This window comes from Ornithorhynchus anatinus, chromosome 11 (assembly GCF_004115215.2).
Source record: "Ornithorhynchus anatinus isolate Pmale09 chromosome 11, mOrnAna1.pri.v4, whole genome shotgun sequence".
In the NCBI taxonomy this organism is placed as follows: Eukaryota; Metazoa; Chordata; class Mammalia; order Monotremata; family Ornithorhynchidae; genus Ornithorhynchus; species Ornithorhynchus anatinus.
This window is the reverse complement of record NC_041738.1, coordinates 53,563,785-53,586,482: the sequence shown is the minus strand read 5'-3', so window position 1 is coordinate 53,586,482 and position 22,698 is coordinate 53,563,785. Positions and strand designations below refer to the sequence as shown.

The following is a 22,698-nucleotide window of genomic DNA, read 5'->3' as shown; positions in this document are numbered from 1 at the left end:
AATGAAACCTCTAAACCGGCCTCCGGGTTTTGGCGGGAAACGAGGCCACAGGCAATGAAAAGCCGTGGTTTCCAAAGGTGGAGAATGAGCATGAGTCTTGCTTTGTTTTAAAGCTATTTGTTTCCCGATGGGCGGAATCAGAATCCTGACCTGACGGGCTTGTGTGAGCCTACGCCTCAGGACCACATCAAAGTCACCCAGGTGAGTGGAGGACCCCGGGACACCGGGGGTCTCGACGTCGTCGGCTCAGCCGCCGAGGCTGCTGGCCAGGGAGGCCGACGGCTCTGGCTGGTCGGAGAAGGGAATGGATTCAACAGCGTGTGGGGAGGCTGCAGTGCGTTGGTCTTTGGCTCGGTTTGGATTTCCATCGTTTGTTGCTTTTGCTCCCAGCCTGGTGACTTGAAAAAGTCCAGCGTGCAAACCCTTCACCCCCACGTAAAGGGAGATGCTTCATCCCGCCCTGAACGATGCTTTGGAAATGCTCCCAGGGTCCCGGGTTGAGCTGGACTTTGACATTCGAGGTCGCAGTGCGCCAGGAGATCTTTTCGTCTCTTTTTCCCCCCTCCAGGAACAATACGAGCTGTACTGTGAGATGGGTTCCACCTTCCAGCTCTGTAAGATCTGTGCCGAGAACGACAAGGACGTCAAGATTGAACCCTGTGGTCACCTCATGTGCACGTCCTGCCTCACGGCCTGGCAGGTAGGGAGGGCTTCCGGACCCCACACTCCCCGAACCAGGATGATCACCGGCGGGCGGGCGGTGAACGGGCTACTGAAGAGGCGGTAGGGGATCGTCTTGGGGTTTGGGTGCGGTGGAGATCTTGGGGGTCGGGTGGGTCGAGAGGGAGAGACCGAGCCCAAATCAACTTCCTTTTCTCCTCCGCAGGAGTCAGAAGGCCAGGGCTGCCCTTTCTGCCGCTGTGAAATCAAGGGGACAGAGCCCATTGTGGTGGATCCATTCGATCCCAGAGGCGGCGGCGGCGGCCTACTGAGGCAGGGGGCGGAGGGAGCCCCCTCCCCGAATTATGACGACGACGACGACGACCGAGCCGACGATTCCCTCTTCATGATGAAGGAGCTGGCTGGTGCCAAGGTAAAGCCGCAGGGGAGCCGCCAGTTGGAGTTCGAGGCGCCCAGAATTTCCGAGTTAACTCTGAGCCGCTCCCTTCACGGCATTCACACTGTGCCAGGAATGGCAGTGGGCCGATTGGTGGGCAAAATGGGCAGGGAAATGGGAGATCCGCTCCAGGGACCACGGGTAAGGCCCTCAACCTGGCCCCGCCCGATGTCTCCTGCGGGGCGTCCTCGAGAGAAGGCAAGGCCAGAGGGGAGAGCCCCCTGGAGAATTTCCCCGAGGATCGTGGGCCGCAGAGCGGCGCCTCGGCTTGCTAGCCAAGCCCGTGTCCGGCCGGGGCCGACGTGTGATAGATCACGCTCCTCCTCCCGCCCCGATAAAGCTGCGTTTCAGCAGAAATGCAGCCATTTTCCCTATCAATGAGAAAGAGCAAGGAGCTCGTGATGGTTTTCATCTTCGCTCCCTCCCCCGCCGCCTTTCTCCCTGCCTGGCGCTGGTGACCGGACTAAGTACAAGGCAGGCTGTTTGGCCGAGGAAGTGGACTGTCCCGTCATGGTCTAATCTGGATGCTTGATGAATGTGGGCAATATTCGGTGACCGTCTCCCACCTGGGGCCGCTTCCTGTCGGGGAGTGGATGCAGGAGAAGCATTCTGCATGAATCACTGCGCCGGCTCCCGGCCTCCAGCTCCCGCTGCTGCTGCTGCTTCCGCTGCTGCTGCTGTTTCCGTTGTTCCCACTGCTCCTGGCTCTGCTGCTCCATTGCTTGCTGTGGGCCCGGAGAAGGAGAAAGCTTTGCTTTTTTGATTCCCCCTCACTTTTCTGCTCCTTTATAAATACATGATTAAAAACCAATGCTAGAGGCACTTATTTATTAGGCCAGCATGGCCCCCTGCCTCCCAAGATCTCAAGCGGCTCATTTAGCTATCTGCAGAGTCCCTCCTTTAAATAGAAATCCTCCTCCCGTCCATTTTGAGCTCTAGAGGACAAGCCCACTGAGAGCTTAATGGTCACTGTCGAGGGTCCAGTCTTTGTCCTCTAGGTTGATTTTTTTTCCCCAACAATGATTTGCCGCTGAGAGCCGAACTCCCGTCTTGCTGGGTGTGTGTGTGGCGTCTGCCTGCGCTCCGCGCGTTCTCCATTTTCATAGAAAAAATTGAGGTAAAGATGAGCCGGTGGATCAGGGTGAGGAGTCGAACCATCGTTCCGGTGGAAACAGCTTTCCAAGGACAGCGGCAATTAGGGTGGCCGGTTGAAGACCCTTCTTTCTGCCTCCCCGATGTGTAATGTGTAATTGGGAAGCAGCGTGGCTCAGTGGAAAGAGCCCGGGCTTGGGAGTCAGAGTTCATGGGTTGGAATCCCGGCTCTGCCACTTGTCAGCTATGTGACTGTGGGCAAGTTACTTCACTTCTCTGTGCCTCAGTTACCTCATCTATAAAATGGGGATGAAGACTGTGAGCCCCATGTGGGACAACGTGATTACCCGTATCTACCTCAGCAGTGCTCTGCACACAGTAAGTGCTTAACAAATACCAACCTTATTATTATAATTATGATGATTATTATTATTAATCTGCAGAGAACTCGCCCCTTGCTGGTTTTGGGGGCCGAGAGCGCCCTCTCGTGGCAAAATGAAAATATTCCAAGGGCTACAGTGGACCCCTGGGCTCCCATCGATCTGTGGTATTTATTGAGCGTTTACTGTGTGCAGAGCACTGTGCTGAGAGTTTGAGAGAGTCAGTCAACCGGTCGTATTTACTGAGTTCTTACTGCGTGCAGAAAGAGCACCGTTCTAACCGCTTAGGAGAGTAGAGTCTAATAGAGTTGATAGACATGTTTCCTGCCCACAACGAGCTTACAGTGTAGTGGGGAGACAGGCGGTAAGATAAATAAGGAAATTACCGCTATGTACGTTAAGTGGTCTGAGGCTGAGGGAGGGGTGAATAAAGGGTTCAAATCCAAGTGCTAGGGCGACACGGAAGGGAGTGGGAGGAGCGGAAATGAAGGCTTAGTCGGGGAAGGCCTCTTGGAGGAGATGAGCTTTTAATAAGACTTTGGAGGTGGGGAGAGTGATCACCTGTCAGCTGTGAAGTGGGAGGGAAGGCGTTCAGAAGGAGAATGAAGTGGGTGAGAGGTCGGTGGTGAGATAGATGAGGTTGAGGTACAGCGAGTGGAATACAAGAGAGTTGGTAGACAAGATCCCTGCCCTCGGGGAGCCCGTAGTCTAGTGGGAGAGGCAGACCTGAAAATCATTACAGGTCAGGGAAACGGCAGAATATAGGGGTTCATAAAGTGTGTGAGGCTGGGGGTGGGGTGAATAGCAAAGTGCTTAAAGGGAAGAGTCGGAAGCGCACAAATGGCGGAAGGCAGGGCGAATAGGATGGAGGAGTTGAGAGGTTAGTCAGGGAAGGCTTCTCTGGGGAGATATGATTTCAGTAAGCCTTCAGAGATGGGGAGAGTGGTGGTCTTTCGGCTTCTCTGTCAGCGGTCACCTTGGGGAAACTCACCCTGGTGCTTGAGGAAGAACAGTTTTGGAGGTTGGGGTCCTTGTCCAGCCTGGATGCTGTCTGCCGTCTGGGGGTGGGATGCTGTCTGCTGTCTGGGGGTGATTGAGTCACGGCGGGTCTTTTCCTAGAGCCCAGATTCACCTAGCAAACTGCTCTTTCCAGGTTGAGCGTCCTCCTTCTCCATTTTCCATGGCCCCCCAAGCCTCCCTTCCCCCCGTGCCCCCTCGACTTGATCTTCTGCAACAGCGAGCATCCATGCCCCCGGGGGCTCCCAGTCCTGGAATAGCGTCCAAGGTGAGAGCCGTCCTTTCTCGTCCATCTGCCCGGGCCCTGTGGCTAGGGGGTGGCCTGGGTCGATCCGGTTCTCACCTGCGGGCTCCCGTCGTGTCTCCTCCACAGGCTGCTCCCGGCTCCCTGCACAAGGATAAGCCTCTGCCGGTCCCCCCCACGCTCCGAGACCTCCCTCCGCCGCCCCCTCCGGACAGACCACATTCCATCGGGGCGGAGGGCCGACCCCAGCGGCGCCCGCTACCCTGCACGCCTGGCGACTGTCCAGTCAGGGACAAACTGCCCCCCGTCCCCTCCGGTCGTCCCGGGGAGCCCTGGCTATCCCGGCCCATCCCCAAAGTGCCGGCTGCGCTGAGTCCCGGCGACCCCTGGTCCGGCCGGGAATTGACCAACCGGCACTCGCTTCCCTTTTCGCTGCCCTCCCAGATGGATCCCAGAGCGGATGGGCTCAGACACGGAAGTGCCTTCAGCCTGGACACCCCGCTGGTGAGCCCCAGCTCGGGTGCACGCTCCCCAGCGGCACCGGGGGTCCCTGGGGGCGGGGCGGCGTGTCCCTAGCGCGCCGATAAGGATTTTTTGCCGGGTCAGTCAGTCGTATTTATTGAGCACTAACTGTGTGCAGGGCACTGTACTAAGCGCTTGGGAGAGTACAGTATAACAGAGTCGATAGACACATTCCCTGCTCACAATGATAGGTCCCTGCCTCTGAGCTCCCTGACTGCAGGGGTGCCTACGGTGGGAAGCACTGCCAACTCCCTCGGTCGGCGTACCTTCGCCAACACCCGGGCAGTTACCGACTATCCAGGGCCAGTGCTTCCCTGGCCCACTCCGGCTTATAGTTCAGTCTTCCCATCCCCGACCTGTGTGTGACCCACCCTGACATTCAAACCTTTTGATCCTGAAAGGGAGTTCAGTTGTCAGACTGTAAATCAACAGGGGGGCTAGGCTGTGGGAGGGAGGCCCAGAGTTTAGTTGATTGAGAGGGGCAGGGGATAGACACAGAGCCTGGGAAGGCAAGTTCAAATTGGTTCATTCATTCATTCAGTCGTATTTATTGAACGTTGAGCACTTGGAAGAGTACAATACAACATTCCTTGCCCACTACGAGCTTGCAGGCTAGAGGCGGGAAGACAGACATCAATACAGATAAATAAATTACAGATATGAGTGCAGTGGGGCTTGGCGGGGGAGGAGAACAAAAGGAGCAAGTCAGGGCGACATAGAAGGGAGTAGGAGAAGAGGAAGGGGCATGGGCCAAATAGTCTGGGAAGGCCTCTTGGAGGAGATGTTCCTTCAGTAAGACTTTGAAGGGGAGGAGAGTTGACTGGGGAAGTTGTTTTTCCGACTTGAATTTCTCATTCCAGAGTCTGAATAGCAGTGCGCCACTGGGGCTGGAGTGTGAGCACCCGAAAATCAAACCCTCCTCTTCAGCCAATGCCATTTATTCTCTTGCCGCCAGGTATGATGTTTAAGCTCAGCATTTTGTGCGGGTTCCCCTGGCCTACCCTGGGGACTTGATTCCTAGAAGTACCTGTGGTTGGCCAGACCAAAGACTTAAGGGATAAAAGGGGTTGGGGTCAGTGACTACCCAATTTCTGTCATATCTGATAAAATTCAAGGAGATAGTGGAAAAGCCAGACCCCAGAAAACACTCTTAAGTGGGAGGCACTTCTTCCAGCTGCCGGGCTCTCCCTGATTACCTCCCGAGTTGTTTAATTCTAGCAAATTTATGATAACAGTGAACTTTAAGTAGTTACGCTGAAGTTCCCCATGTAACCGTAGCGACCGCAGTGGGAGAAGCATAGGGCTCCCCCACCGCCAAAAGCAGCAAGTGTGAAAATGGCATGGGTGGCCACTGAAAAATCCCAGTCCTGCAAGCGATGCGGTAGCCATTGGCCTTCAGAAAATCACACGGGCAGACTACAATCTGTGGTTGGCAAGGGAGACCTGCGTCCGGTGGCTTATTGGATCTGCCGTGGAAGCCGGAAGGGGCTGAAGGAAGTGACGGGATTGGGCGTCTAGTGCCACAGGAGGGTTGTCGGGATGTTCCCTGCCACCGAGAGCCCCAAAAGTCACACAGAGAATCTCTGAAATGGAGCTTGGACTCCATTGGTAGTCCACAGTCAGTCAGTGGTATTTATTGAGCGCTTACTGTGTGCAGAGCACTGTACCGAACGCTTGGGAGAGTACGATATGAGAGTTGGTAGTCATGTTCCGTTTTCCACAAGGAGCTTACAGTTCAAAGCGAGGAGACGGACATTAATATAAATGTGCATATCAAGTGCTTAATGGGTACAGGTCCAAGCGCGTAGGTGACATAGAAGGAGGAGGGTGTTGGGAAAATGCGGGGCTTGGGGAGGGTCTCTTGGAGGAGATGTGATATGGGGAGGATTTTTAAGGTGGGGAGAGAGGTGGTCTGTCGTACATAGTGTTCAGTGTCAGAAGGAGGATGTGAGGAAGGGGTTGGGAACGAAATAGACGAGATGAAGGCACAGTGAGCAAGCTGGTGCTACAGGACCGAAGTGTATAGGCTGGGCCGTAGTAGGAGATCAGCGGGGTAAGGTAGGAAGGAGCGAGCCGATTGAGTTCTTTCAAGTCGATGGTAAGTTTCCGTATGATGCGGACCTTATAGACAACTACTGGAGGTTCTTGAGGGGAGAGATCTGGATTGAACTCTTCCTGATTGATTTTAGAGAAGTGATCTGGGCAGCAGAGTGAAGTAAGACTGGAGTGGGGAAGCACAGGAGGGAGGGAGGTCAGCGACGAGGCAGATGCAGTAGTTAAGGTGATATATAAGGGCTTGGATAGGCATGGTCGCGCTGCGGATGGAAAGGAAGGGGCGGATTTTAGTGATGTTGTGGAGGTAGAACGGACAGAATTTGGTCACAGATAGAATTTGTGGGCTAAATGGGAAGGGAGGTGAGTCGAAAGTATTGACAAGGTTACAGATTTGTGAAACAGATAGGGTAATGGTGTTGTCTACGGTGTTGGGAAAGACGGAGAGGACAGGTTTTGGGTGGGAAGATGAACAATTCTTATGCGCTCTGACGTGGTAATCCTGGGTCCTGGGTGATGGTGGGCTGGAACCACCAAGAAGGAGTATCCCCAACGCCCACCCCAACCCAAAGCTTGGTCTCTCGGATCCAAGCAGGCTAGTGTCTCTGCCTGCGAATTCCAGCCTAGTCAAGCCCTGGCCTGACGTGTGCTGCTTGGACCGTCTGCCAGAACCCATTTGCAGCTGATTTATTCCAAGCCTTGAGAGGTTTCCTGCCCCTGGACTGTGTGTCAGCTCTTCTTGATTGAATTTATTTTCCTGTGCTGTTTTCCGACCTTCCCTCTCCTCTTCCTCTCCCCAGACCTCTGCCTGTGCCAAAGCTGGCACCCGGGGAAGCGTGCGACAGCAACGAGGACACGGAGTACATGTCCCCCTCCTCGCGGCCCCTGGTGCCCCCCGGCCTCCAGAAGCCGGAGCTGAAGCGGCCTTTGGAGATGACCCACAGTCTGCGGTGAGCGCCCGGCACCCCCGGGACTTCTGCCATCTAGGGCGTGGGCGATGCCGGCCCCGCGGGCCGCCTGGTTTTTCTCCGTTTCGACACGGGAGCGGATGAGAACTGCGGTCTGGGCATCCTCCCCATTTTGGAGCCCGTATTCCAGCCGCTCGCCACTCTGCCCTCGTCTCCGTACTGGCACCAGTAGCTATCGGCGGCCACCGACCCCGCTTCCCGGCCACACGCCGACCCCACCCCCGCCCCGCCCGGCTTTATTTTGCCCTCCGGGCAGTCCCGGGCACAATTGCGCTTGTGTGATCTGGTTGGACAGTGAGTGGCTCAGGCGAAGGGAGGAGAACGTTATCCCGTAAGAAAGCTTGGGGATGGGCTCTTTCATCAGGGTTCCGAACGGGGTGGAGAAACTGCTCCGGTTAGTTTCCTCGAAGATGACAGATCCTCTTCCTGAAGGAGTGTGTGTGTGTGTTTGATTTCTTCTTCCTTCCCCTCCTCCCGCCACCCAGGACGTTTGACTGCGACCAGCCGCTGGACAGCTGTACTTACGAAGCCATGTACAACATCCAGGCCCAGGCAGCCGCGGCCTCAGGTGTGCAGATCAACGCCGCAGGTAAGGCTCGCCGGGGCTGCCCAGAAAATGACCAGACCATGTGGCAAGCAGGGGGAATGACCGGCTGGCGGGCGGGCACACTGGCTCGATCCAAGTAGGAAGTCTCGCCGAGCAGAGTCACGTGACATGCTCCGCCGGTCGCCCAGGCAATAGACTTGAAGCCGACCGTGAAAAGCCCTTTCCCTTTCTGTTTCCCAGCCGACTCCCTGCCTGTCCTTGCGCCCGGGGAAGGCCTGGAGGCGTCTGGGAGCTGCCCTGCCCGGGCCTGCCAGGCTGGCGGCACCCCCTCCGTTCCCACCGCTTTTCAGCCTTAGTGAAATTCTTTCACGTGTGGGTGGCGAGCAGCCCACTCCTCCATTAACCGGCTTGCCGGGTTAAAGGGCAAAAAAGCTACCCGCCCCGGGCCCCTGCCTGCCTTTGGCTGATCCTCTGGGAGGAGGGGAGGGAGAAATTTTGAACGAGCTCTCGGACGTGCCTCCCTCTCTGCGCCAGCAGCTGCCGCTGCTCCCGACCTCGGTCGGTAAGTCGTTGGGCCTGCGGCGGACAAGGGAAGGAGATCCGGGCCCCCTCCGGGGGCTCGGTCGGCTCCTCCCTAGAGGAGGAAGCTCACTGTCCCGTCTCCACAGCGGAGGCCGACCCGACGGCAGCCCGGGCCAGCAATGGCCCCGAGGAGTCCGAAAACGAGGACGACGGCTACGACTTCCCCAAGCCGCCCGTGCCGGTGGTCCTGGCCCGCCGGACGCTGTCGGATATCTCCAACGCCAGTTCCTCCTTCGGCCGAATGTCTCTGGATGGGGATCCGACCCCCGGTGAGTGGGGGCCTCTGCCCGCCCTCGGGGGCCCTCGGAGGCACCCCGGAGCAGAGGCCGGGCCCCGGCGGGGCGGGAGCATCAGGGCCTCGCTGGGCATATGTCGTGTGCGTGGGGTGCCGGCGGGGGGAGCGGGGCGCGGGAGACGAGAGGGGAAGCGCGGGCCCCGTAGCCCCTGGACGAGATTGGCCAGACCGAACCCCACAGCTGCTGGATCTCGTCAGCCGAGGGCCCGAAGCCCCCGGAGTGGCAGCTCCTACCGCGCTGGGCTGCTAATGAGATCTGTAGCCGTTCCAAGAGAACATAATGCCTCACTGGTAATTAAAGTGGATGGTGCAGACCACACGTTTCTGGTTCCTGGCTGAGTTCCCGGGGCCAGGGAGGGGCTTCGGCTGCCGGGAGCGCTCCGGGCGGACCCTGGGCTCAGCCCGGGCGGGGCGGTGACCACCCACCCAGCCGGCCCCGGCCCCCTCGCACCTGTTGAGCCCCGCGGGGAGGCACCCGGAGCCGCTGTCGCTCGGGAAGCCCGAGGGGGCTCCCGTGGGCAGCAGCTGTCAGAGAGGGAGGCGGGGCTCTTCTGCTCTCCGCGGGCGCCCGGGGAGGCCGCGGTCTTCCTGGCCGCGGCCCCGGGCCCGATGCCTCCCGAGCATCTCCGGAGGGGACCCGGCAGGCCCTACGGCAAATCCGGGCCGCAGTCAGGGCGCTCGTCCGTCGGGATCTGGGCCCTGGGCGAGAGCCCCGCCGGCCGGCTTCCGAAACCGGGAAGTTCTCTGAACCCGCTGTGCCCGCTCCCCACTTTCTCCCCACCCTTCCAGGTTTCATCGATGGGTCCCAGGTTCCCGAGAGGCCCCCCAAGCCCTTTCCTCGGAGGATCAACTCGGAGCGGAAGGCGGGGAGCTGCCAGCAGGGCGGCGCCGCCGCGGCCACGTCCCCCCAGCTCTCCGGAGAGATCGAGAGCCTCATGAGCCAGGGCTACTCCTATCAGGACATCCAGAAAGCGCTGGTGATTGCTCACAACAACATCGAGATGGCCAAAAACATCCTCCGCGAGTTCGTCTCCATCTCCTCCCCGGCCCACGTGGCCACATAGCCCGGCACCTCCGCGCCTGCGGCGACAGCGGACCAACCCGCCGGGCTCTCCCGCCGGCCCAGCGGCCCCCGAGAAGGCCGTGGTTCCCTTGGAGACTTCCTCCCGAGGCCTCGTGTCCCGTCTCTTGGATGGCAGGTCTGTGGTTCAGGATTTCAAAGCCGCGGGACGAGAAAGAAGCGGCTAGTCCAGTGCGTGTCGTCTGGGGTTGGCGATGTGCGTCCCGCTGGGGTGGGGTTCTCCCCCTCCCTCCCCACCCCATCCTGATGGCGTGGGGTCGAGGGGAGAGAGAGAAAGAGAGGGAAGGGGGCGGGATTTTATTACGCAGCGTGGGCCAACTGGGTCCTTAGGAGTGAGAGGCGATGGGAAGGCACTTGCGCTGTGAATTCTGAAGGCTCCGTTTTCCCCAGGTGGTGTGTGTGTGTTGTGTGTGTGTGTGTCGGTGTCCCCTGTGGTCATAAGATTAGCCCGCTGTGTACGCGCGGCCCCCCAGACGTCCGGGAGGAGATCCCTTGATGGCTTCCATCTACTGAGGGTATTGCCCCATCTCCCCCGCCCCCACCCGCCCAGCGCTTCCCTTTCGCCTGGATTGTCTGTGCATAGCTCTGAGTTCTGTGATTTTTACAGCCTCCCTCTCCCCGGCATCCCCCTTCCCCTCCTTGGTGCTTCGTTTGCCCCGGGCAGGCCGGAACTGGTCTCACTAACCAGGGGGTTCCGGACGATGACTTTCGTGTGCGGTTGTGTTGGCTTGTTTGTCGGGTGGGTGGGTGGGAGGGGGAAACCAGAATTATTGCTGTATCATTACAGACGTGTTCGACATTAGCAGCTAACACTGGTCACTCCGAAGCACTGTTTCTATAGGGACACGGATTTGGGGAAATGCGATATTTTAAGTCTCCTAATTGCACGATGGCGGTAACGAGGTAGAGGCCTTCGGATACATTCCACGCCCTCCCCGCCCCCGCGGGCTCTGGCTGCCGCTTGCCTCGGTGGCCAGAGTCCGACCCGCCTTGGGTCACCGGGCCTGCGGATTTGTGGGAGGGGAGAAGCAGTTCTAGGGAATCGGGGCTGCTTCCCTCGCCCGGCAGGGTGAAAAAACGGACTGGACCAGACACCCCACCTGCCCTGCCCCAGGCCTAGATCTTCCTCCCCTTCCCTCCTCTCCCCCCGCCATCCCGTCCCCTCCCCACTCACACAACATCTGTTTCGGCCCATCCGTTTTGGCCAATCCGGGAGTCTCCTGCAGGGCCCCAGCCAAGAGCCCGTTTTCAGGAAGGAGTGGCAGGTGGGCCGTACCCCCCTCCTCCCCTGAGCTACTTCCGCTCCTCCTCCTGTCCGTCCACAAGGCGTGGGCGACCGGGCACCGGGCCTTCGGGCCGGGGCCTTGAGCGGTGTGGGCAGCGGGTGAGGCAGAGAGGCGGCCCTCTGCCTCTGGAAGCCAGGCCCGCCCGGAGAGGGGAAATGCAGACCTGTACCAGCCGGGAGGTTTGAGCCAGGAGGGAGCGTCCGAGGGGCGGGGGCCGGCTGCCGACCGGCAGCTGTGCGGAGATCTCCCCTCCCCACCTCTCCGTGTGGGACTCGGGAAGAATGCGGACGCCCCTCCCTGCGTCTGTGCAGGGCGAGGGCCGGAGGCCAGTCCTGGATCTCCTACCGATTTGGCAGCTGTGCCGGTCCGCCCTTCGTCATCCGACCGGCCGCGAGCCGGCGCGGGAACGACCGGGACGAAACGCCCCCCCGAGTCCCTGGTTCCCCCTCCTCCCGACCCCCGGCCCAGGAGAGAGCCGAGCTCCCAGTTCCCGGACTTCATTCCTCAGAGGTCTTCCTGCCGAGGCTTTCCGCCGGCCCCTTCCTCCAACCATCCTGCCCCACAAAGGCCTCGGTAGCACCCTGCTTGGACCCACGGTGGCCACGGCGGGGAAGGGCCGGGCGAGCCCGGGCTCGTTCTGAATCCCTTGGGGCACAGGCGCCTCCGCGTCTGGGTTTAAGGCCCATGACATCTGCCCCGTGGGCAAACCCCTCCCTCCCCCGCTGCCTCCACCGTGGCCTCATCCCACTTAGGAGCCGGGCTAGGGCAGGACTGGTAGATGGGCCTGGGCCCAGCCCACGGATTCTCCATCCTGAACCTTTTCGGCTCGAATCCCCGGGTCCTTGCAGCTTCAGGGGAAAGGCCGGGCTCCTTGCCGCGAGGCACTCCGGGAGGGGACGGGGAGGCTGGCGGGGAAGCCGAGGCTGGGGAGGCCTGCTGCCCACCCCCTACCCAGGTGACTCACGTTTCTCCTGCGAGGGACTTTGCCCCAAAATGGATGTGTTTCTGCTTTGTTTTCATTTTCTCACATGGGGAGAAAAAAAAAAACCAAACGTTTTGTGCCTTTCTAAGGGAACCCTGCATCCCTGGCTGCATTTCAGTACCTTAATGTGGAGTCCCAAGGGCCCCGCCCTCCCCAGCAGCCTCGACATCCATACTGGGGCCTGGCCGGGTCCCGCGGCCTAGCCGGGGTGGGTCGTCCGTCGGCCCCGGCGCTCCTGCCCCATCTGAAGGGAGGACGGAGGTCCCCCGATCTCCCTAGACCGGCCCAGACCAGAAGCCGCCTTGATGGCACCCTCCAGGTTCCCCGCCTAGGACGCGGGGCCCCGATTCCCAACCTCCCCACCGTCTGGGCCTCCCCCAGCCCCGAAACTGGAGTGGCTTCTGGGGGCTTTGGACCCCAGCCTCTCCCTTCGCGTGGGGGCCGCTGCCTCTCAGCATTAAACAGTTGGTGCCTCTGGGGACTCCCCCACTCTCGTGGGGTGGGGTGGGGGCCGCGGAGGGTGGGCCGGGCCGCCGGTCCCCCCCGCCCCTCCCCGTCCCAAGCCCAGCGTCCTGGCCGGAAGCGGCTCCGTCCGGCCGAGGAAGAGCAACCGTCGTTTTCTCTGCTCCGTGGCATTTTGTCCTTGTCTCGTCTCCCTCTCGCTTCACTCGTTCCCCACCTGAAACCAATGATAGGGGCAGGAGAGAAAAGCAAATTCTATTTTTTAATTCACACTCTTCATCCTTTGGTGATTCTTGGGGTGGGCAGGGGCCAGGGGAGGAGCCGGTAGCTTTTACCTCCCTGGGACGAGGAAGGACAATTTGTAGGATATCAGTGTTAAACACAGACAAGATTTTCATGGACTATTTTAAAAAGTATAAGTGTCATTAATATAAAAAATTTATATTAGCAGTATTTAATCACTCTCACCTGTAAAGAATAAGAGAAACAGAAGGTAAATATTCTTACAGAGACTAGCGGAGCTTTAAGATTCATTTTGGGTTTTTCGAGTCCTCGTTTTGTTTCGCCGGTCCGTCGTTAATGTGTAGAGGTTGGTTATACTAATGTTATTTATTAATTTTTTTCATTCCCATACGCAGCCCACTAAAGAGCTTTTTTCACGCACCCGTGTCTGTCCAAAAAATTTATTTTTAAATAAAGTTCCTTTTGTCGTAGCAGACTTGCCGTCCGGGCTTCCCGAGGGCAGAACCGGCCGGCCTCCCCCGAGGAAGGGTGGGAAAGGGCGAGGGGCCGGGGGCCGGCGTTCCTCTTCCTCCCCACATTGGGCACCCCAGAGCCTCCCGCTCCTTGCCGGCGGCCGCCCGGCCCCCGGCCGGGCCCTGCTGCAGTCGGGCTCGAGACAGACAAGGCGGAGAGCAGGCTGTGGGACCATTCAGCTTTATTGTCACTTACGTACACACACACATATATATATGTGTATATATATATATATATATATAAAAACAACCTCAACAGAGAAACTGGTAAATTTACACTCAATCCGACAGAACTATATATATATAAACCGAGCCCCACCCCCTTTCCTAACTGCTAGTACCGTTCGTCCCCGCGGGAGCTGTTCAACCCAGTGCTAAAGTAGGGGAAGGGGTCAGTCCCGGCCTAGATCTCTGCCGGGGAAGTGGGGGTGGGGGGGAAGGCCCGGGGGGAAGAAGAAAGAGGCAAGAGAGCTGAAATGGTCACCCACGCCGTGGCTGCCGCGGGCCTCTTGGCCCCGGAGAGAGGCCCGCGGCCGCAGGAGCTGCACAGTGTTTCAGTCGGGCGAGGCTGTGGGTCGGGGGGGGCGGGGGCTCACAGTGTTCGGGGTGGCAGAACCGGCTTGACTCCGAGCCCGGAGGAGGGCGGAGCAAGGGGGAGCCGTCGGAGGTCTCTCCGGAGCGGACCGTGGGGGCTCTCCCTCGGGACCGGGGCCCCAACCGCCCCCGCGGCCCGGGAGGGAGGGGGCCGGCCCAGACCCCGCTCTCCGCCGGCGACGGCTCGGCCCGCCGGCGGCCCCGGCCCAGGGTCGGCGGGGGGCCGGACCGGGTCGGGTCCATCCCGCAGACCATCTGCGGGGCTCTGGCCTCCGTCCCAGGCGCCGGGGAGGAAGAGGAGCAGGAGGAGCAGGAGCAGCTGTTCAGGAGGGGCGGGGGGAGCACGGCCCGGACCGGGGACGCTAGTGCTTCACATCGATGTACTTCTCTCCCTGGAAGCGGAGGAGAGTGAGGGCAAGTCCAGGAACGGTGCCCGGGGACGGAGGTGGGGTCGGAGGGAGGCCGGGGACCGGGAGGGGCGGGGGCTGGGCAGTGCTCGATGGAAGATGCTGCACAAGCCAGGAAAGGGAGGGTCGCCTCTCCCCCCCACTCCCTCCCCCGCCCCCAACGGGGGGGGGGGGGGGGCAGCCGGGGGTGGGGTCCGGGGTCATCCTCGGGTTCTGAGTCCCAGATTCCTCGCTCTCGCCGCCACCCTCGGCCCCGGGGAAGAGGAGGAGGAGGCGATGGAGCCGCAGCCATGCCGAGGGGAGCGGTGCTCTCTGACCTCTGACCTCCCCGCTGGTTTCCCCCTCTCCCCCCACCCTCTCCTGCTCCTGCCCCTCTCCCCCGGGGACCAGCTACCACTGGCGACCTTGGCCCGCTACAGCAAGGCCGGGAGAGTCCTGAGGTTCCTGCCTCTCTAATGCCCAGCCTTGCCAGAGGGCAAAGGTCAGGGAGGGAGAGGAGAGGCAGGACGGGCCCAGCTCCTCAGACCCCGGAGCCGGGGGGGCGGGGAAGGGCCCGGCCGGCGGGCGCTGCCTGGGGGACCCCACTTCCTACCTGGTCTCCTGCAGCCCGCTTGTTGCCGTTGGTGCCCTGGAGCAGGCCCATCTCCTCGGGGAGCTTATCTGACTTAACTTCAACTACAATCTCGTCCTTACGCACTGCAGGCAGCGTGCTGGGAGGAGGGAGGGAGGGGTGGGGAGAGGTCGGCGAGGAGGGGCCGGGGCTGGGCCGGGGGAATGGGCGGGGGGGAGGGGGCCGGGAGGGGAAAAGGGGTCTCGGGCGACTGGTTCGGGAGAGGTCGGGAGAAGGGGAGCTGGGGCGAAGCGGGCCTGTGCTCTGCCAGCATGATAGGGGTCGGTGAGCGGGGTTGGCACAGCCGGGGGCGGGGGGGGAGGGGGCGGACTTGAGACGGGACGGGGGGCGGTGAGGCCTGTCGGGGGCCGCCCGGGAGCGGGGAGGGGGCGGCCGGCCGGCTTACATGTCCTGCTTGCCCGAGCGGCCGCAGGGCAGCTTGCCCTTCTTGTGGAGGAAGTAGAGGACGGCTCCGAGCACGGCCAGGACCAGGATGCAGACGATGATGGCCACGATCACCACCCCCTTGCTCTCCTGGCGCTTATGCTCTGCTCTCCGGAGACACCCCCCCGCCCCCGGTCACGGTCTGGGCCTCCCCGCCGGGGCCGTCCCGGGCCCGGCCGCCCCCCGCCCGGGACAACGCTTACCTTTGTGCACAGCATCCCCTGCCGTGGGCGCGGGGAGGAAGGAGAGCGACAGGTGAGAGGGGGCAGCGGGTGCCCACGGGGGCCCTCCCCGAGCCCCCCGCCCCCTTACCTGTGGAGGTGCCGTTAGGGTTGGTCCGGCCGGTGGGGTCGGCCCTGGGGGTGGAGTTTGGCACGGCGGTGATGCCCGGAGTCAGGGTGGTGAAGCTGACTGGGAGAAGCGGGCGAAGAGAAGGGTTAGAGGGACTGAAGGCTACGGCCTGGGGCCTGGGGCTCCGTCTGCGGGAGTGGGGGGGACCGGTCCTCACCTAGCTCCAGGAGGATGGTGGTGGCATTGCTGCCCAGTTTGTTGGTCGCTTGGCACACAACGCCCGTCTCCAGGAGTTCGGGGGTCACCAGCACGCTCAGGGTACTCAGCACGTGGTGGTTGATGGTTTGGTGGAGGACCTGACCGGGAGAGGGGGGCCGGTTCACGGGGAGGGCCGGGGGAGGGAGTCCGGGGACCGGGGCTGGGGGTGGGCGAGGGGAGAGGGAGGGGTCCGCGAGGGCAAGGGAGACGGGTTTCCCGCTCACGGTGCCGTTGGTGCTCCAGCTGAGCTTGGGCTGGGGGTGCCCCGAGGCCTCGCACGTCAGGTTCACCAGCTCGTTTTCGTGCACGGGTACCCGCCCGGGCTTCGCCGTCACGCGTGGGGACCCTGGGTGGGGAGGGGGGAGAGAGGAGGTTGCTGCAGTGGGCAGGGAGAGCCAGATGCCCCCAAACCCTGGATCCGTTCCCCATGGCCTGAGCCGGCATCACGGCTCGTGTTAAAACCCGCTCATCGAGTGCCCTGCCCCAGCGGGGTAACTCCGGGTTGAACCCGGTTCCCCCCTCACCCGTCTCTCCCAGGCTAGCCGGAAGAGGCGGCGGAGGGGAGGGAGAGGGGCGGTCAGGGGCCGAGCCCGACCCCCAGGGCACCCCACCCCTCACGCCCCGGCTCTCACTGTGGACGGAGACGTTGAAGGGCTTGCTACGGGCCAGGCCGGCCACACCGGGCACGGACGCCACGCAGCGGTAGCCCCCGGCCGTGTCGCGGCTCAGGTCGCTCAGGTGCAGGATGGGGCCCGTCGCCAGGATCTTGGAGCCCTGGCGGGACGGGGGTGGCCGAGTCACCCGGGGCAGAGGGCCGGATCCCAGTCCCTCCAGGGCCCCCGGGTCCAACTGCCCCAACCCCTTTCCCCCAATCTCCCTCTCCCTTCCCCCCTCCTCCTCCCTCCCTCCCAGCCCCCTCCCTCACCTTTTCCCGCTGCCACTGGAAGTCCAGGGGCAGGTTGCTCTCCGCAGTACAGTTCACGGTCAGGCTACCGCCCTCGTGCCCCACGGCCACCTTGGGGTGGACTCGGACGTTGGATACGTCTGTGATGAGAGCGGGGGGCAACAGATGGGTGTGGCCGCCTTTTCTGAGGAGGGGGAGCGGGGGTTTGGGGGAGCGGCTCTGCCCTTCTCAGGGAACAGTAAAGACACGAATGTCATTTCCCCTCGATCCCCCCCAGGGTTGGGGGAGGGAAGGCGTGTGCCTGGAGGCGTGCTGGGGGAGGGCCAGGGGCCATAGGATGGCGGGGGTGGGAGTCGGCCCTTTCCGGGAGTCCCATTTCCCGGAGCACGCTAGGCGGCCCGGCCCGGGGGCCCCCTCTCCCATGGAGCCCCCCAGTCCACGGGACGGACTCCCGATGCCTGCCCGGTGGATAGGCCCAAAGAGCTGAAGGCCAGGGCGCGCGGAAAGCGCTCGGGTCCCTCCGGCCAGCAGAGACCGTCCATGGCCGGCAGGGAGCCGCTCACGGCCAGCTGGGAAGGGAGCGGGATGAGCGCGGCACGCTCCGGTTACCGACCCCCTGGCGGAGAAGCCTGTGGCTCTGAAGCAACGGGTCCCTGCGGGATGATGAGGACCTTCCTGACTTGCCCGTCCGGGACAACCTGCCCGCTGACCTGGGGTGCCGGGGACCACCGCCGGTCAGAGTGTCCTGCTGGGCATCATCCCCGCCTCCCGCCCCCAGTAAGCATCTGGGGTGCGCCCCCCTCCCCCTGCGGCGGCGATCCCTCCGCGTGCCGCTGCGCAAACCCCCTCCCCCACGCCCAAGCCCCCTTACAGTTCACCAGTAGCTGCTGCTCGTCGCCAATCAGTTCGGTCAACGCGTCTAGGTCCAGGCCCCGGCACTGGTAGTGACCGCTGTCCTCCCTGGAGACCGTCTTCAGTGTCAGGGGCCCGCCCCGGGTATCCTTCAGTTCCTGCCACTGCCCCGCGGCATCCTTGGTGGAAGGAGGCGGGGTCAAAACAGACCCTCGGTGCCACAGGAGCCAGGGCAGGCCTGCCGCGCCCCCACCCCGCCCTCCCTCACGGGCCCGGCGCCCGCCCTCGCCCACCTTCTTCCAGTAGGTGAATTCCGGCGGCGGGTTCCCGTCGGCCTGGCACTGCAGCACCACGGTGTCCCCCTCTTTGAGCGGCGCCACGGGCGACACCTCCAGCCAGACTTTCTCGGACGGATCTGGCCGGGCAGAGGGGAGCCGGGGGTCGGCCCGGGTGCAGGGTCGCGGCCAGGGCGGCTTGCCCCGGCGGGGGTCCCCGCCCCTTCCCCCGCCCCCACCCCCAGGGACTCACAGAAGATGGGGATGGTGACGTCCTTGGACTCCAGCATGTGTTCTCCCCCGGGTAGCCGGTAGCTCAGCTCGCAGTAGAAACGGGCGTTCTCGTCCCCCTTCTCCAGTTGGGCCCAGAGGTGGCTGCTCACGGTGTACAGCCCGTTGGACTCTTTGATCCGTGTCGAGAGGATGTTGACCTCTAGGGAGGGCAGGGCCCGGGGAGGCATCATTCAGCCTTCCCCGTGCCTAGGTGGAGCTCCGCCCCCGAGGCTTTCCCCTCCCGAGGCCCCCTCCCCGGTGCCCCTCAGCCTGGGTCACAGGCCCTGAAGGCGTGGGGGTCGGGTCCAGTCACTGGTTGCTGCCCAATTGTGCTGGCAAGCGTGGGACTTATCCCCCCCGAGTAGGGGCAGTGGACGTGGAGGAAAGGAGGACTCTAGAGGTGTCGGTCGGTCGATCCCGAAACATGGAAAAGAGCGTCCCGAGGCTGCCCTCAGGGCGCTGTGTATCCCGCGGAGCTGACCCAAGATGGCAGACAGCGGCACCTGACCCAGCCAGAAGCTTCCTTCTAGCTGGCTCTGGCCATGTGCCCGTCCCTAGGATGGGGAGTGGTTACAGGCCGGGGGCAGAGGGGAGCGTTTGGGTACCCACTATCTTTCTCCTGCTTCAAGGATGTCCGATTCTTGTACCAGGTGACATTGGGTGCGGGGTACCCATTTTTACCCACGCAGTTGGCGATCTGAAGAGGCAAAGAAACCATCAGTCTCCCTGCCTTCCGGTGCCACCCCCACCCCCGCCCAGCCCTTGCCAGCCCCCTGGCCGTCCTGCAGCCCCAGCTGCAGGCCTTGGCACCCTGGGCTCGGGTAGCCCTCACCTCTTCCAGGTTCTTGTTGGTGACCGAGATGCCCGTGGTGGTGATCTGGATCGTGGGCTCCTCGGGGGCTTCTGCAAAGCAAGGGACGGGCAGCGTGGGCACGAGGGGGAGGGCTCGATGGGTCCACGGAGAGGGTGCGGGCCGGGGCAGACAGGAGGAGGGTCCGGGCCCGGACGGAAGAAGCCACGGGCGCCACGGCGGGGCCGCCGGACTCACTGTAGACCCGCAGCTGAGTCCGGTTCTCCTGCGTCCGGGCGTCGGTGGCTCCGACCTGGCAGACGAAGTCCCCCTCGTCGCGGGGAGTGACCCGGGCCAGGTCCAGCTGGGTCTCGCTCACCAGTGAGAGCCGGTCCTGGAATTCGCCCAGGTTGGCCTGGCCCTTGCCCTTGTACACGTAGAAGATGGGATTCCGCTGGTCCTTGGTGAGCTGGGGGGGGGGGGGGGGAAGAGGAGGGGCGAGATGAAGATCCCTCTGGAATTGAAATCCCACGGGGAAGGGGATAAGGGGCACCGAAAGGCCCAGGCAGTGCCCAGGGGACTGGCAGGCGGGATGGCACCAGCCAGGCCGCCCCCTCACCCCCCGGGCCCAGGGCGGAGGGAGAGCGCACTCACGTAGAACCATTTGATGTAGCTGTAGTTGCCTTCGGGCAGGAAGAAATCACAGCGGAGGTGTGCCGTCTCGCCCACCTGGACCTCCAGCACCTCTGGCATCAGCACCTCCACCTCGCCCGGACCGGCTGGACCACGGAGGGGGCGGAGAGGAGAACTCACTTAAGCGGTCCCCACCGGGGCGGCTGTCTCCAGTTGCCCCTTTCCAGCTGTTTCCCCGAGGTCCTCTGCTCCAGAACAGCTGCCCTCCTCACCAGCCCCTCCTCAGGGCCTGCCCTCTGCTACCCACCCACCCCCCTCACACACACACACACACACCCCCCTCCTTCCCGGACTGTGCCAGTCGGGGGGATGGTGGGGAGGGGGCGGGGGTGCAGAATCGCGGGAGCAGAACCCCCGGGGCCCCCCGTCACCTGTCCGGAAAGGGCAGGAGCAGGCTGCGGAGAGCTGGGGGCCCGAGGGGCCGAGAGGGGCAGCCCGGGCCCGGGGCCAAGAGGAAACCCACCCCCACCCCTTCCCCCCAGTGACCTCAGGCGGCGGGAATGCACGGGAGCCACAGAGCCCCCATTGTGCGGCTCCCTTCCCCTCTACGTCACCCGCTGCCTCCTCCGTGCCCTCTGCCCCCGGGGAGGCCCGGGCGGGGGGGAGAGGAGCGGGCACCGAATATCTGCCCGCCCCTCCAACACAGCCACCCGGGGAAAGCCGCTCCCCGCCTCTACCTCCCGGATCCAAATGGGGGGGGGGAGACTCGGTTTCCCCCCACCACCCCGGACGGGCCCCCCCCCCCGTGGTCCGAGTGGGCCCCGCGCCCCGGGGAGTGACGTCAGCGGTGCCAGTCCTGCCCGTCCCCCGGGGTGGTGACGTCACCCGCGCGGGGGGCAGAGATGCCCACGCAGGTGCCCAGGGCGGGCAGGAGGAGAGCGGGGACGGGGAGGCCCGGCCTCCCGGCTCCCTCGCCCTCCCTCCCTTCCCTCGAGGGCAGGGGAGGGGGCGTGGGAGCCGGCTCCGGGACGGGCTTCCCGGGCCCCTTGGAGCGCGCCTCCTCTCCAAATAGACCCTCCGGGGATGCGTCGGGATGGCGGGGAGGAGGGCAGGAGCCGGGCACCCCGCCAGCCGGCGCCCCGGAGCGGGGCCGGGGCCGGGGCCGGGGCAAGGGCCCACCCGGGCCGGGGGGCCACCCAAGCCAACCCAAAATGCGGCCGGCCCGCTCTGGGCCATAGAAGGGCGGGCCGGACCCCGGAGGGCTGGCGGAGGCCCCTGCCGGGCCGGGCCGGGCCTCGGGGCTCCCGGGGAAGGGCGGCTGGGGGCCACGGGGAGGGGCTGCCGGCCGGGGGTGGGGTGGGGTGGGGTGGGGGGGAGCCCGGACCTCTATTCGTTCGGTCCCGGGAAGATGGACGGGGGCGGGGACGCCTCTGAGCCCGGGGCAGGGGCAGGGGCAGGAGTTCCCCGCCCGCAGCTCACCAGCTCACCGGCTCACCTCCATTCTGGCCCGCTGCCCGGCCATGAGGAAGCCGGCCTCCCAACGGCGGGCTGGCGGCCACCTACGGCCCCCGGACCGGCCCACCCACCCCCACACCCCATCTCTCCCCCTCAGGTCCTTCTCCCCTGGAAGGGCAGGCTGGCGACCACCTACAGCCCCCGGACCGGCCCACCCACTCCCACAGCCCATCATCTCTCCCCGTCGGGTCCTTCTCCCCTGGAAGGGGAGGCTGGCGACCACCTACAGCCCCCGGACCGGCCCACCCACCCCCACAGCCCATCATCTCTCCCCGTCGGGTCCTTCTCCCTTGCCCTACCCCCGGCGGGCACTTCGTTCAAGTCTCGACCCCCTAGTCTGAGCAACGAGAGATCCCCGTCACCGGTCCCGTCCCCCCCCCGCCCCCCAAGCTGGGGGTCCCCTCCTCCTCGCGCCTGGAGGTCGGGGCCGTGGGCAGAGGCGTGTGTCCTCCCTAGCCCCCCAGGAAGCCAAATCCCCTCGCCCGTTCCCGCGCCCCGGGGCGCAACAGGAGCTGCAGGGGCCGCGCTTGGCAGGAGGAGCCCGGGTGGCAGAGGGCGGGGGTCCCCCAGAAGGCGGCCGAACCCCCTCCCCCGCCATCCTCGGGCTGGGGGGAGCCCCCTGCCCCCTTTCCCCCGCCCACCCCGCCCGCCCCGGCCTCGGGGCGCTTTCTCTGCCAACTCACCGGCGCCGCGGCGGGAGCAGCTGGCGAGGAGGAGGAGGAGGAGGGCGCAGGGCAGGCCGCTCAGCTCCATGGTGTCCGGCCGGAGGGCGACGGCCGAGTGAGGGAGGTCGAGGCGGCTCGGGGGGCTGACGTCAGGGGCGGGGGCACCGGGGGGGAGGGGGCACCGGGGGGGAGGGGAAGGGGACCGGGTCCGCCCCTCCCCCCGGCTCCCGCCTGGCAGGTTTTCCTCCCGCTTGGCCCGGGGAGGGGGGGGGGGGGGCGGGCAGGGACCGTCCCGCTTTATTGCTCAAGCGTCCTTTGCAAGCGCTCAGTACAGTCCTCTGCGGACGGCAAGCGCTCGGTGAAACCTCGAACGGGGATTGAGACCGGGGGGCTCCACGTGGGACGGGGATTGGGTCCAACCCCCTCCGCCCGTGGCCATCCCAGCGCTTAGCACGGTGCCCGACACACAGTAAGCGCTTACGAAGAAATACCGTAATTATTATTTGTATTCTATTTTATTCTACTCCCAATAAAGACGATGGACTGAATGCTCGGGGGCGCCCCTCGCCCTCCTTCCCCGTCCACCCCAAAGGCAAACTTGGTAGCGGAGGGCTGGCGGCGGCCGGGTCGGGCCCGCGGCAGGTGGCTCGAGGCCGGGCCTGGGCCCGGGGCGGAGGGCCGGCCGGGTGGCCCGGGTCGCTGGCCTCGCCCTCCGGACCCGCAACCTCCCTTTCCCCGCCCCCTCCACCTCTCCTGGCCCCACTGCGCCGGCCGGGGTCCCTCCCCCTGCCTCGGACAGCTGGGG

At 63.7% G+C, this 22,698-nt stretch overlaps 2 protein-coding genes across 5 annotated transcripts in view; one reads left to right on the top strand and one right to left on the bottom strand.

Moving 5' to 3' along the window:
- CBL (Cbl proto-oncogene) overlaps positions 1-10,639 on the top strand; it is a 63,636-nt gene extending 52,997 nt beyond the window's left edge. Inside the window, exons 7-16 of one of the 2 annotated variants that reach the window (XM_029075081.2) lie at positions 114-201; positions 569-700; positions 887-1,093; positions 3,743-3,874; positions 3,980-4,354; positions 5,233-5,327; positions 7,225-7,374; positions 7,878-7,981; positions 8,608-8,790; positions 9,606-10,639. In XM_029075081.2, coding sequence (XP_028930914.1) covers positions 114-201; positions 569-700; positions 887-1,093; positions 3,743-3,874; positions 3,980-4,354; positions 5,233-5,327; positions 7,225-7,374; positions 7,878-7,981; positions 8,608-8,790; positions 9,606-9,880 — 1,741 coding nt within the window. In that variant the 3' untranslated portion in view covers positions 9,881-10,639. The remainder of the gene's footprint in view (positions 1-113; positions 202-568; positions 701-886; positions 1,094-3,742; positions 3,875-3,979; positions 4,355-5,232; positions 5,328-7,224; positions 7,375-7,877; positions 7,982-8,607; positions 8,791-9,605) is intronic. The other variant, XM_029075083.2, reaches the window with a different exon arrangement.
- A 2,908-nt stretch (positions 10,640-13,547) lies between these two features.
- Positions 13,548-22,024, bottom strand: MCAM (melanoma cell adhesion molecule). Of its 3 annotated transcripts, XM_029076144.2 has the most exons (17): positions 21,912-22,024; positions 19,735-19,859; positions 19,339-19,549; positions 19,123-19,193; positions 18,900-18,987; positions 18,271-18,450; positions 18,036-18,157; positions 17,762-17,921; positions 16,912-17,030; positions 16,619-16,760; positions 16,211-16,332; positions 15,946-16,084; positions 15,750-15,848; positions 15,641-15,658; positions 15,400-15,541; positions 14,976-15,093; positions 13,548-14,368 (listed from the first exon to the last, which is right to left on the bottom strand). In XM_029076144.2, the coding sequence occupies exons 1-17, from the start codon at positions 21,979-21,981 to the stop codon at positions 14,339-14,341; spliced, it is 1,956 nt and encodes a 651-aa protein (XP_028931977.1). In that variant the 5' UTR covers positions 21,982-22,024; the 3' UTR covers positions 13,548-14,338. The 3 variants fall into 3 exon arrangements, with proteins under 3 accessions (XP_028931977.1, XP_028931979.1, XP_028931978.1); XM_029076146.2 differs by lacking the exon at positions 14,976-15,093; XM_029076145.2 differs by lacking the exon at positions 15,641-15,658.
- Positions 22,025-22,698: the final 674 nt, after the last annotated feature.

What these genes read in the sequence shown, in the direction of transcription:
- MCAM (XM_029076144.2), bottom strand. Translation starts at nt 21,981, where the DNA reads ATGGAGCTGAGCGGCCTGCCCTGCGCCCTCCTCCTCCTCCTCCTCGCC. An exon ending in TCCAGTGGCAGCGGGAAAAG is followed by an intron (nt 16,761 to 16,911) that starts GTGAGGGAGGGG and finishes CCGTCCCGCCAG; the next exon opens with GGCTCCAAGATCCTGGCGAC. An exon ending in CTTCAACGTCTCCGTCCACA is followed by an intron (nt 16,333 to 16,618) that starts GTGAGAGCCGGG and finishes CTCCCCACCCAG; the next exon opens with GGTCCCCACGCGTGACGGCG.